The following is a 14,926-nucleotide window of genomic DNA, read 5'->3' as shown; positions in this document are numbered from 1 at the left end:
ACTGTTGGTGTAAAAGGACCCCAATGCCATTAATATAGAAAGCCTTACTCTTTCTTGCCTCCATTTCAATCTAATACAGGACCCAACCCCCTGAAACATTTCCTCAATTGCATTTTGACATTCCCAAAGACTGTTTCTTGGGTTACAAAATAAAACAATATACTCTCATAAACGCTTTGTGTGATATAAAATTAAAACTGTAGTTTTAATTTTAGTCCAGTTTAATTTTAGTTTATCACATATGTTCAAATATCTTTGAATCCTTACCTGGAATAACACTGATTATTTTTTCAGGGAAAAAAAAAACTATTTTGTCATTGATTTTGTTTAAGGACCCTGAGAAGTATGTTGAGTTCCCTGGCATTCTTAAAGGCAAGAGGGCAAGCAGTTTTATAAAGGTATTCCAATAACTACTTTATAAAATCTGAAACTTCATGTTAATTTCAGTTTCAACAAAGTAGTTCACATTATGACTTCCCTAAATCTTAACCTAGATCTCGACAAGAAATTAGTTATAATAAAGAGTTAAAGAAAATATTTTAAAGCTGCATTTTGTCCTGTCTCTTAATATTTGATAATTAAAATATGTCAAATTTGCATAATATCCCTAACTTTGTCTCAGCATGTTCATATCTATTCGTCCATCATTTCTCCAACAGCACCTTTGAAAGACACAGCTAGAATCATGATCCCATTTGATTCAGGAGATAATTGAGTCAAAAAGAGATAAAATGATTTTCCAAAAAACACGGGACTAGTGAATACTAACACCACAGCTAGGAAGCTAGGGTTATGGTGTATAAACCTCATTTATTTCATTTAGAAATGAACAAAATGAATTTTAAGTCACATATAAAGGATAGAAAAGGCTACACCAATGGTGTGATTTCAGGAACTTAAATATTTTCTCAACAACCTTCCACAGACCCTGAACTCCTCACAGTTTCAAGTCAGGCAGTATCCCCAGAAAGTCCCTAGTTGAATGCAAATACACAGTTTCTGATTTACCCAAAATCAATGTACACAATACCTTCTTTCCTGCCACACTTTCCCCACACACCAGTGCCTTGCAGCTGCTGAAATAGGAACCACAATGAAGACGAATGGGACTTTTTAGATTCTGTGGTGCAAAAAGTTAAGAATAAGAAAGCTGTGTAAATCACGAGCGTTATAGATAAAAAGATGCAGAGGCAAACATCTAAATTGGTATGATCTTCTCGTGCTAACTGAAAATAAATCTTTATGTATTATCTGAATCTTTTTTACATCAATATATTGTTATGTTAAAGTTCTACAAATTCATGATTTATTTAGGTAGCAACTATTCCAATCACTCTCAACCTTTGGGAGTTTAAGGGATTAAGAGTCATTCACACTTTCATGAATTAGTGGAAATTAGTACTCTCAGATTGTTTCCTATTAACAATGTTCTAGGAGTCTGACATTTCTGACTTTGGAGAGTAGGGAAAGGGGCAGCTTGGAGGGAAGAAGGGGCACTAAACACTAAGTATAGTTTGGTTTCTTTTTACTTATTTTCTGTGAACTTAGAAATATGGCAACAGTTTATAAGATGGTTTCTACAAAAAATTCTCTAAAGAAACTATCTTGATAGGATTGTTATTTGCTCACATGCTATATAGGATGCATAAAGTATTGACATCCTTTTTACATTATAGCCCACAAGACTGAAAACTCCAGCAAACTTGTAATAATAGATGAGAATGCAAAATCTAGAAATTAGACACTTTCTAAAAATCTTAAATGTTCAGGGTCACTAAACTGTGGACTCCTGGGGACTTTAGGAGTAGAACCTAGCAAAACGTACTAGAATATGTACTAGAATAATACAAAGAGGTGTAGAAGGCAATAGAGCAAAAATATATTCTTCCTCTCTATTTATACAGGGCCAGTTTTGACAAAGAATAATTTTCATGACAAAATAGACATAAAAGATATTAAGCATTATTTCTAGCCCCCATTTTCAATTTTGATTTTGTGAGGAAATTCAGGACACATGCTCAATGAAAGTGCCATCTTTATTTCAAGGAAACATGTAAACAATGTGAGAAACCTCACAAACATTACACCATAAAAGAGTGAAACACAGCTCTGTCAGTTTCATTTCGAGATTCTCCTTGAGGGAAGGAGGGAGAGAGAGAGAGAATAAGAAAGACAGAAAGAGAAAATGAGAGCTCGATGAGACAAGAACAAACCTCAATTTGTCTAAACATCACATGAAAAGAAAACATTAAAAAGCTTGCCTGCATTTTTACAATGAAAACATGCATCCCACATTCAGTTGTCTTGATTAGCTCCAGTAAAATCTTGGTCTGACATTGCCTGTTACCCAGCATACACTTAAGCTACCTTACCTTGTTATTTATGTATTTAATCCTAACTACCTTTAATTATGACTCAAATATTTAGAATAAAAAACAAGAGGGTTGATCTTCTAAAAAAAAAAGTACTTCTTCCAGAAGCAAATATATGAGCTTTATCTTTACTGCTATAACCATTATATATAAAATAGTAGATGGTTGTCTATATTTAAGTGAGCTTGATAGAAAATATCTTTAACTTTTGGGGGTCATGGCCATAATATATCTAATTATTTTGTAAAGAGTGGACAAAAGGATTAGACTATTAATGTAAGAAATATGTTTTCAATCCTAATCACAATTTCAACTGGATGTATATCATTTGGCCACTTCCAAAGGTAACTATCTAATACAACTTCTTGGCAGATATGTGGACCTACAAAATCTAGAAATGCTGAGGACAAGATTTCCCATAATATTCAATGTGCTACAAGTTCATTTTCTTACTAGAACTTTTCTTAACTGCTTGGGTTGATAGCTTAGATGTCCCAAATTACAATTGATACTAGAAACACAATATCAGAGATTCTTTCTCCACTCTGCCTTACTGTTTCCATTTTAAAAATAGTTGTATTACATTTCTGCTAATAAAAGCCTTTCTAAGCATTCTATATCATTCTTTTGCAAGGCACATTCACATCCTTCAATGAAAGTTGCTATTATCAGAGCAATGTAGTCTTACTATTTACTTATTACAACAGCCCTCATGACTGCTTATCCAGGCAAACACTAGAAATATCTAACTCATTACCACCACATAAAATAGCATGGGGTATTTTCAGAATGAAAGAGATCAGAGCATGACAAATTCTAAAGCTGTTTGTGTCCCTGTTTCTAAAGAAAAGGATGGCTATTAAACAAGCACTGGTAACTTTAACTGTCAAACAAAGAGGATAGATTAGACTCTCATTGAAAATATTGCCCAGCCAAAATCTTGTTGTAAATACCTGTAAGTTTATTACCTTTTTTTTTTTTTTTTTCATTTAAGGTCTCAACGTCAATGGATGTTTTTGGGCCATCTGATGAATGAAAACTGACCCAGATGGAGTCAGAAATCAAAAATGCCTATTGACTTACTCAGCTGGAAGTTGATCCTAGTTTCTATTTAAATCTACTGCTTAAGTGTCAGCATACAGGCTACATTCCTTATCATGGTTCAGGGGGCAGATATTTGGGTCAAAATATTTCTACTCATTCTGTAGCTAATGTGGGCTTTACAATGTTTACAAACAGCTGTTACAATAACCCAAAGATCCGAAGAAAAATGTGACACATTCAAGAATCTGACAGTTAAAAGCCAAGCATTTGTTCAGATAGCACCTTGTGGTTTGAGGTAATAAGACCCACGATCTTAATAGTATTTGTCACATTCAAGCAGCTGTATCCATGAGAGTAGAAGTGACTACCCTCTTACACACCCAGTTACTACTTTGAACCCAGGTCTATATTTTGGCTACCTTGGCAACAGCACAGCAATAACAACTGGTGCCATAATGGCAATGTCAATCCAAGGACATCTTTGGAGAAAGCAGAGGCCCTGACTTTCAACATGGAGAGGCAGAAAGAGCACATAAAATAAACTGAGAAGTTGGTGTCCATAGCACTGCTCATACACTGAGACTCTAGGATATTTATTATAATAGCAATGTTTTTACAAGCCCAATAATTTTCTAATGGCTGGCTGTTCTTTTGTCAAAAAAACAAAAAGCCAGAAAACATTTCAGGGAAATGGGTCTCTGCAAGCAGGAGTCTACTTTTTTTCTATTTTTGTCTGAAATGAAACTATGAAGGATAAGCTATGCATTACCTTTGACCATATTAATCAATGTAGGTTTTCACACAATCATTAAGATGAAAGAGTTTGTAAACAACAATGAAAAGAGACAAAATTCATTGCTCAGCCTTCCCATGGAGGGTCTCTTATAATTGGTCACTATTACCTCTCCTTCTGGTCACATAGTCAAAATACATTTCCCTATCCTCAGGACATGAAACACACTTCGTGTCCTCATTACTTGCCTTGGTTAATGAAATGTGAGGAGAAGTGACAGGTGTCTCTTCAAGATGGAATATTTAAAAGGAAATTCGGTTTGCTATTGTTCCCTACCACTGTCAAGGCAACCAGCAGCATTCCAGATGATAGAAGCTTCATCAACCTGGAGTGAGAAGATGTAGAGCTGAGTTCCCAGCTGTCCTGGGATGAACACATAATATGATCAAGAAATATACATTTGTTGCACTTATCTACTGCAGTTTTGGAGGTGTTATCTCAGTATAACCTAGTCTATCCTGATTACACTGAGTGCATAATTTTTAGAAATCCAAAGAATGCCTTTCCTTAACTTTTCACAGAATCAGATGCTACAAAGAAGATAATGCTTCAAATCTCTTCACCAGAAAGAGATAGACGTTTTTTCTGGACTGGCTAGAGAGAAAGTATAGAATCATGAATTTATGGTTAAACTATGTTCTTCAGACAGAAACTCACATTTCCACTTTGACTAATTCAGATGAACTGTTTTACTGCCTGAGCTACTCAGAAAAATTGCTTTAATTTATTGTCTTGTAAAACAAACCAAAGTTTTATAAAATAATATTCAGACCCTTTTCATTTTCTTTTGTGTGTGTGTGTGTACCTTCACATCCCCTCTCTTTTCCCTACAGTCACTTTCTCTCCACTTTACTTATGTGGTATTCTCCTGTCTGACAACAAGAGAAAGTGATTATTACTACTTTATATAACAGATTCTGGCAAAGTAATTGTGCTTCTGTTTCCACGGTAATTTAGGCTGTTTCTGCTGTAAATGGAAAGCAAAGTTACATGTCAGCCTTATGGAATCTTTGCTAGTGATATCAGTTCCTTTAGGTATTTCTAGACTCCAAAAACCACATGGACCATTTGTAATATAGGTGAAATAGAGAACATGTAACTTTAAAGCAGTCCTACTGTGTTTCTCTGCCTTTTTTTCTGAGATCAACCCAGAACAATTCAAGTGGTGTTTCTGTGAGCATAGTTAAATGCATAGAAAATACGGTATATGTGTATGCATGCATGCATGATCATATGTTTAAGGTAGAAAAATACACTTTAATCACCTAGATATGATCATTTATCCATTTTTAAATTATGATGAATAATGTAATTATATTTGTTCATACATTCTTCAGAATTAACCACAATAAAAGTCATACACAGACGTATTTGGTAGAAGACCATGAGGACTTCCAGAAAAATCCAAGAGGCAAAGTGTATTCTTTATGTTACTAATCAGAAGTAAATTCTTTGTCTCAAGCCACAGAGTTTTTTTTTTTAACTTTATGAAGCATTATGGTATGGTGTAATTTTTTCAAAAAGATTTCTTTATTTGCAGAATATCATATTTTTCTGTAAAATAATGGTTTTATACAAGATTTAATATTTGCATTTGCTTCTATATCATATATATCAATATAGAGTGTTTCCAAAGATATTCATAAGGAAACAAACATGTATTATTCCACAGGATTAAAATGAATGGCTGGAAATAAGCTAATATCTCCTAAAATTAAACATGTATATTAATTTGAAAAGTATTTTACTTGGATAATTTATTATCTATTTATTACAACAATTAACATAAATTTCTCAATTTAAAATAATTTAAATTCATTTTTCACTATCAAATATTGACAGAAAAATTCAGTAATGATTTTTTTTAAAAATTCCCCTATTGCCCAAACCCGTATATTTTTAAAATTTATTTGACCATAACAATATCATAAATTTAAGTATTATTTGAATGGACCACATTCCATATTCACATTTTATTCTCTGTGAATCCGTGGCTTATAATGGTATGTATATATGAATTAAGGAGAATTTGTTAATAAAACAATAATTTTGATACCATTGTAGACCTCATGATAGTTATGGTTCTCAACAGGGGATTTTTAAAAGAAAACTCCCCTACCAGAGTTACCCACATGCCCACCTGCATCTTTTACACATGAAAATCCACTTCATTGTTCAGAGCCTTTATTAAGAAGACTGTTGACTTCAATGCTAAAAATATCCTAAAGGATTTCTGATTGTTCCAGGAAATTCCTGAGCAATCATTTTTCTGGTGATTAAACTGGTCATGTGTCTCTAGTAGTCCAGGTCGAGGTAGGCATAGGTTGGCAATGTTACATTTTCTGAGCACCCATTATAAGTTCAAACCCCTTTTGGCCCTTTACATATCATATTTAGTATTCATAATCAGTCCGTGATGAAGCAATTATCCCCTGATTCCAGAGGAGGGGCTGAAGCTCAGGGAGGTGGGTAATGTGACAATGTCCACATACCTGGTAAGAAATAGAGTAAGAATTTATAATTTAAGTCTGTTTAGCTTTGATATCAATATTATTCCATTATCTCATGTTGTTTCCCAGAGGGTACAATTGCTGCTTCACTAATTTAATATTTATTTTCAAAATAATTGTCTACAGGTAGTTGACCAATTATTTTCCTCCTGCGAAATTAAAATATACAGGAGATGTATGGTTCAAATTATCTATCCATTTAAATTCATCAAGAATTTGACACAATAAAAAGTGCCGAGGAGAACTTTATTAAGGGAGCAAAAATATATAAGAAATGGCTCTACATTTTGGACAGCTGCACTTGACTTATATACTATTTAAGGAGGTTTGAACTGATTCTCAGAACTAAATGTGTATATTCCCTGGTCTTTTTTTCCACACCCTTTTCTTTTCTTACTTTTTAAAGTGGCTTGATGTATTAGAGATGAAGCAGGTCCTTGACTCCTACCCATTTATCCAATATTTGGAAAAATCTGAGTCAGAACTATAATTTATTCTCTCTCTGTCAGCCAAAATGAAACCATAAATATAAGGGCATTTTATCTACTGTCTATAGAGTCTGCTGCTTTGATCCTGCCTCCTTCTCAAATCAAATTCCGGAAATATTTCTAATTGTAGCCTTATGATTCTCAGAGGGTGCTGTGCTTTTTATTTTCAAACTTATATAAAATCTTTTGGTATTTTTCCTCTCATGTTTATAATTTTGACTTTGATTTTTGCATTCACATTTTCTGAATTTTACAGTAAGATCTTTTTACCATACCTTGTTCCTCTTTTAAGGTTTGTTGCAAAATTCTAATTAACAGATTGAACAACAAAAGAACCCACTGAACACCCACTAGATTTTTTTTGAAGGAGGGGAAACATTCTATAAAAAACACTGAACACTTTAAGACACACACTGATGAACACCTACTTCTTAATGAAATTCATCACCACGTAAATTCAGTTCCTTCTTTCCCACATCATTGCTTCAAACCCCTACACACAAACACCCTTGTAAGACCAGTTTTAATAAGCATATACACCATAATATATATTTTCAAAAAAGCATTTGTAAAACTGGCAATCTTGATTTGTATTTCACATAGATGAGATAATAATTTCTCCGATGTTTGACTTCCATTCTGTTGTGTCAACGAGATGATTTACTCTGTTTGTGCCATCATAATTCAAAGATCATTTTTTAAATTATTATTTTTTCTTAAAATTGAAAAGATATAATTTACCAAATTTTTTTGTTGTAGATGTTTTTAAGAAACAGATTTTTAAAAGCAAATTAGTAATGAAGAGAGGGAAGCTGAAAGCATACTAAAGAAAGATTTATGATGGTCAATAGAGAAGAGCAATGTTGAGTAGAGATTTTTTGTTTCACATAAAATATATGAAAGGTAGTGTGCAGCCATTTTGTAACTTAAGTCCTAGAAGACATCATTTTGGGTTATACTTAGTATAGGTGTAAGCATATATAGTATAGGTGAAAGAATGAAGAAACACTTGCTTATACATACTTTCTTAAGTTTCAAGGGGAAAAAAAAGCCTAACAATTTTACATATGCAAGGTTTAGTCCATAAAGAGAATAGGAATATCTTATCTTTTATTCAGCTAACAGGTTTTAGCAGTTTTCTGAATACTTATGAGTAGCTCAGAAATTCATATAAGTTCATGTAATTCACACAGCATCTGTTGTGAAAAAAATAAAGTGATAATTTACATCCAATTAAAATATTTTTCATTAGATAAAATGCTTTAATAAACCAACAAATTTATGTAAGAAAACATTATTCATTGAGAATAAAACAAATCTTTCTATAGAGTATGCAAAAAGTCCAAGATTGGTCAACTAGAAAAGGTGTGAGTCAGTCATTTATGTAAAATTTTAATACGTTGAGTACTTTTTTTAAAAAACTGTGTGTCCTTATTGTCTTCCAATTTGTATAAGTTATTTAAAAGCATATTTGCTCATTGGATGCATTCTTATTAAACTGCTAAAACAGTGTATCTATCAAACCCCTTGTATCTACTATAGAAGTAGAAATTTCAGGAATGCTTCTTACACACAATCACCTTTCTGTCTTTTAAAAGCTTGCCAATTGTGCTACATAGGAATATATGCAAGCATAGTTTAAAAACAAGTTAAAAGTTTTTTTTTTCATTTCTTTTTCTGATATAAGGATTCTTTACCTTTAAAAATAGGCTTATATTCAATTTGGCAGGAAATTATGCAAATACATTCTGTAAGGGCAGATTCCAATGGTACAACATGAAATAAACTTAAGAAAAAGGGGGAGTCAAGCAAAGAGAAAGTTGGTGGGTCTTGCTATTTTTTTATACTTTAAATATTTTTAGGCCTCTTCACCACTGCTGTTGGGTCATTTCTCTTAGCTATACTAAAGAGCCTTTGTCAGTCTGGAGGAGGCAGCCATGTGTCCATGAATGCTTATTTAGTACGGTGAGGACAGATGGCCTGGAATTGCTGAAGAAGACCTTAAGATATATTTAAAAGAGGAAAGGGAAAGAAACAATAAGGGAGGAAATAAATTAGAGAAGAGGCAAATGTGTGGCAAAGAAAAGTACACACACACATAAACACACACACATGCAAGCCACATGCACACAAATGCAGACAGACTATAAAGTGGTAAGTAGGACCTGTTTTTTTATAGATTTGTCTTTTCTGTAGAAATTTTGGTTTATATTATTGTTGATTTGTTGTCTTTTTAGCAGAAATCTGACAATAACCATCACCACCGTTCTGAGCTTAATCTGTTCATTGATGTGTAGTATACCTTTTACTTTTTATAGTATCCAAACTTGAAATGTGGATTTTGAATTGTAAAAGCTTGGGGGTTTTACTTAAATAAATATGAGTTAAATTGAAATCCCTGACAGCCTAAGAGTCAATGCTTTAACATAATTTATGTTAGAGTCTATCATAATTAATCTTGCTTAGCATTTCCACCCCCACCCTCCCCCCGCCGTTTCCTGTTATTTTAAGAAAATATACACACTATTGCCCAATCAAAACCTCATACAGGAATATGTTATGTACATTGAGAAGGGAAGAGGAAGCGAGGGTGGGGAATGGATGGGCATGGGGACATGTGTTTTCAAATATAAAGATGTGAGATGTTGTGAGATGACAAAAGTGACATTAGTGGATTTTTATTATGTATTTTTTCTTTTCAAGTTATCATATTAACATGTTCCTGTTTTCTTCAGATTTATTCCATTTCAACCATGGTCTGACTCTGGCAGGTGACAGAGGACTATTGCTTCAATTGGCAGGTTTTCTACTGCTCATAAAACAAATATTAGATTCCAAATTTCTTCTTATTGCCTTCTGAGTTGTCATGGTTATCGAATGACACTTTCTCTAAATTCTCTCTTTTGTGACTGTTTTCTATGCTTTGTAAAAACAGAATGCTTGAAAAAAAAACATCAAGTTTGAGTGCTACAAGAAGCAAAAGCAGCAAGAAACACAAGAGTAAGAAGGAAAGAAACATTTTGTTAACCACAACTTGAAATTAAAAAGATTTTATCCAGAAGCATTAAATGTCACTAAGTACAATAAGGCTAAAAAATACCTGCTTTATATAATGGTTGTCTATACAAACCCTTGGTTACTTGCTGCCTGCCTAGTAAGTTACTCTTGCATTGTGGTTAGAGCTCTTCTGCAACAACCCTAACCCCCCATATCCCCACCAACCTCCACCACCACCAATGAAAAGGGAGCCAGAATGCTGGATCATTCTGAAGTAAATATAAGAAATTTTTTTTTGATAAAGCACCTTTAAAAATAGAATAGCAAGAAGATTCATAAACAGAGCATTTGAAAATGTACAATACTTTTGTCTTACAAAAACATCTGTTGCTCAGATGAGTATTTTGAGCATTGAGTGCTTTAGATTACCCCTCAGAAGGTGTGTTGGGTGGTGGCTCTCTGTGGACTTGGCTTCAGGGAGGTCAGCCTGACTCCTCGGCCTGTTGGCTCAGCAATTTCCCAGTGGTCAGCCAGTCTTACCATAATCACATGCTGGCGCCCCAAGCCTGTTTCTTAACTGTACTCTGTGCCTTCTAATGAAAGCATCCCAAAATATCCCCAACCGCTCAAATTCTGGGGCAGCCGTGACCTCAGACTGGACTGCTGGACATACATTTGCTCAGACAGAATGGTTGATAAAAATCTCCCTGTGGTAATGACTGAAATGCTTGCTCTCTCTTCGCTAGTTTTTGTCACTTCATAGCTTATGATTCCATACATGATTTCGAGTCTTTGACATGCAGCTGACTAGGAAGCTCTAACCCAACACATAGCACCACAGTTTCATGAAAGTTTGAGCCATTAGTGATAAAGAAACAAAGAAAAACTAACTGTAAAGTAACTTTTTGTGTGTAAAGCAACAAATACAACAATAACAGCAATAAAAAGTAACCTATGAAACTTAAAACAGATAAGTCACTTGAAAGTTTTTTGAAAAATGTTGTTTACTCTTCCCTGCAGATAGAAAATATTATGACTATTTTTAAGTAGCATTCCCAATTTAATTTATGGAGGACATAAACCAAAGTGGCTGTGGATAAACAAGTGATACTGGACTTCATTACAGTCTTCAGAAGTTTTGAGGATAATAAAACCAAATGAAGAGGGGTCACTTCTCATGAAAATTTCAACTCCATTAGCAGGCAAGCGAAAAGGAGCTGTATCTGAACTCAACAGGTGTTCCTCAGGGTACTTCTCAAGCTTTTGTGTTATCAAATAAGGTAACAGTGTCTTTCCAATGTGGTTTGAACAGAAAAAATATTTTCATAGCTTGTTAAGGAAATGAGCAAAAAATAAAACTTAAAGAAAAAACAGACATTTATATTGTTATCTCGCCATGTTTTATGTGTATTTTGAAAGTTTTGAAGCTTCTTTTCAGAATAATGCTTATAGATATATAGCATAATTCACACAACTTGATTCTTACATTAGCTAGAGCTTGTGTTTGAACTAGCCTCTTGGTATTAAATCTTTTATTTTCTTCAATGAAAAAGAATTAGTTGTTAAAAAAGGGTGACACAAAATATACTGACATGGCTTTGTTCAACCACAATACGTTATCATTTTTATGATAGTGACTTTCTCCCTAAAAATATGCTTCGTAAATGTGATTGAATGAGAAGGGGAAAAAAATCTTTTATTATCTCATCCCTGGAAAGCTTCATTGCCTAAGCTACACTTACTTGCTCCTAAGTATTACAGTATTGAAACAGGTTAGTATGTTGTATAGCAAGTAACTAACGAGACACTAATAGGGATTCCCCCCATGCAGTTAAATACAGCTTGGCAAAAATAATTCCTCTATTATTTATATAAAAGAATATTAAAGCCCCCAAATCTGATTTGGTCTTTCAATAACTAACTCATTTCCTTATAATAAGATTCAGAGTTCAAATTTATGTACGTCACTTTCCTGAGTCTGTTTTCTAAATGTAAGAAAATATATTTATATATAGTATGCAAATATATATATGATAAATACTAATGATATATATTATACATTTACCATTATCTATATAATGATAGGCCACTTCTTATAACAAGGAAAAAATGCACAAATTCAGTTTAGCCTAGGAATTCTCTGGGTCTTTGGCTACTATCTTCTTGTTTTTCTTTCTCCTCTGGGGGAGAGTAATAAGACAGGCCTGATAAGACTCACAAGTAGTGTTGAAAACAAGTAAAAGTCAATTTACTTCACTAATTTTTGACATGCTGCTTTCTTTTACTGCAGAACGCTAACTCTTTTTTTCTTTTCAGAATCAGTTAATTTTTTTTTTTTGCAATCTATTTTTTCCCTTAGAAAGTAACCCCTTGTGTCCTACCTTAGGCTCCTCACTGAATGATCTCTTTTTCTTCTAATTATATTTCTTCACCTTGGGAGGGACTCATACTGCTTCAGGATAAGCAACCCAGCAGAGCCTAAGGTCAGGTGTGCCCTAGAATCTAACTCTAGAAATTACAACCATGGAATAAGAGTAGGAGAGGGAAAGAAGAGGCAGAGTGGGAAATTTGTAACGATATTGAGGATCATTCTAAGGAATAATTAACCGAACAACATCCTATGTTACATCATTTGCTTGAAAGCTCAGAGAACAGAAGAAGGAATTTAGGAAGCTGATCTGAATTTGCTTTCTAAAAGCCACAGGGTCAGCAAATTAGTTGTACCAATGGCGAACCCTTAGAATTTCATTTCCTAAGTATTTTTTGCTCTGGATTCCAAAAAACAGAGTTCTATTCATGAACTGGCAAAACACAGTGTGCCAATGGCATATTAGGTATTTAAGATACTCAAATTAACAACATCTAAAGAAGAAGCAGCAGACTTAATTTGATAGGTGGCTTTCATTCCTCTTTAAAAAAATGGGGCTCAATGAAGCAACCGTGGGGGCCAGCAAAACGGATTTCCAAGATAATTCTTCAGGTGAAAGGGAATTCTATTTGAGGAGAAGTATTGGGATCTTATGAAACATAAAATCTTCAGGTAGAGGAATTGTAGGTAGAAAATGGAGAAACATTAGCAGAGATTTTAAACCAAATCTTCAGCTGGGCTTTTGTTTAACACATATGCAAATTTGTGCACTGCTTCACTTGAATATTTATTTACTGCATTTGTGAAGGAAATTGGGGGATTATAGCCTCTTCCCAGCTGTGTTTTAGTTAATGACTGGTCAGCCTATTAGCCTGCTCTACTAAACGGATTCTCTGCACAAGCAACACCTTTTTTTACCCTGACTAGAAATTATTCACATAAACAACAGTGGGGGAAAACAGCAAACCAGATCCAGGGAGAGTTGTGCACCAAAGATGAAAATATTCCCCCAAAATCATCAGGAATAAGCAAGAAAGTTATTTGATGATGATGACTTCTGCATTTTTATAATAAACAAAGCAAACATTTGCTATCAAATGTTGTGGGGGAAAGAAGGAGTTTCCCAGTCAAAATGTGTCTTTACTGAAAAGGGATTCAGGATGCTGTCTTAAGGGGCCTTTTTCTTCTTTTTCTTGTACTTGCTCATTTGTTGCCCCCTATAAGCACAGACATGTTTATCAATGAAAGTTTCATAAATTACTTGGGTGATTATTAATATTTGACATATTCACTGGATGCCTGAATTCACTATTTTCCCCTGTCTTCTTATTGCCAAAGAAACAGAAGGAGAAAGAGTAAATAACATTTCTCTAGCAACCAAACACAGTATACTGTCATTGTTCAAACCAACTCATTTACAGGCATCAGTCCTGGTTTTGAGATAAAATACTTGTATAATGACAAGCTCATTTCTAAAGATTACTAGTGAGCAAATCTTTAGATCAAAAAGCTCTAATATAATAACCTTTGTCTAGCATTCTATCATTTATTGATAAGAAAAAGTAGCATCTATTTTCTAGTAAGTTTGTATGTCTCAATCAATAGGGAAGAATGCCTCTTATTCCTAAAGTGTCTGTCTTCTTTAAATCCTTTCAAATTTTGTTTAATGTAGATCCATCCTTCTGGGTGAGAACATGCACTAATTCTAATACAATCAGAGTTAATCGATGGAAATGAATGAGCCAAATTCTTACCACCAAAGTTCTGAATTTTTTCTGGCTGGGTCTAAGAAAAACCTGCACTTTGATTTGCTTTTATGAGTAAGGTGATCTTTGTAGAATACATTTAAATGAAGTATTTATCGAAAGTATTAATATTTAAGATGATTTATATAAACAACTCATTTGTGCCTGTTTAAATAGGAAGTATTTCTGCAAATAAAGAGACAGCAGCAGAGAAATTGAGAGCTACTTGGACATGAGAAAATGTTATTGGTGCAAAATGATAATTTCTCACAGTTGGAAAATTGAATATTGTGTGTTAGACTGACAACTTAAATATTTACAGAACAACAACAAATAATAAAGGGAAAGATGCTGTCAGACTTCAAGATAAATAGAAAAGTAACAATTACGTTCATAAAAGAATATTACAAGGATAAATATTTTACCTAAGAAACATGATTTACTTATTTAATTGCTAAGATCATATCACTTTTACCCATAATACTTATAACCTCCTTTCAAGATAGCAGAAAAGTTTCAGCTATACAGTTTATGCCATACTCCTACATTGGAAGTGAATGGGATGTATGTATCAATGGCATCATTTTTCCCCTTCAAACATGAATTTAT

General features: G+C 33.6%; 1 protein-coding gene across 32 annotated transcripts in view; it reads left to right on the top strand.

Annotated features, from left to right (window-relative positions):
- The window catches only part of LOC129143943 (uncharacterized), a 689,383-nt gene that overhangs the window by 546,367 nt on the left and 128,090 nt on the right, over positions 1 to 14,926 (top strand). The window contains exons 3-4 of one of the 32 annotated variants that reach the window (XM_063810327.1): positions 295 to 398; positions 3,367 to 4,989. The exons of 30 other annotated variants lie outside the window; for them this stretch is intronic. In XM_063810327.1, the coding sequence (XP_063666397.1) occupies positions 295 to 398; positions 3,367 to 3,408 (146 nt within the window). In that variant the 3' untranslated portion in view covers positions 3,409 to 4,989. Of the gene's footprint in view, positions 1 to 294; positions 399 to 3,366; positions 4,990 to 14,926 lie in introns of those variants that run through there. One more of the 32 variants, XR_010156883.1, reaches the window with a different exon arrangement.

Source organism: Pan troglodytes, chromosome 4 (genome assembly GCF_028858775.2).
Source record: "Pan troglodytes isolate AG18354 chromosome 4, NHGRI_mPanTro3-v2.0_pri, whole genome shotgun sequence".
Taxonomy (NCBI): Eukaryota; Metazoa; Chordata; class Mammalia; order Primates; family Hominidae; genus Pan; species Pan troglodytes.
This window is presented reverse-complemented; position numbering and strand designations above follow the sequence as displayed.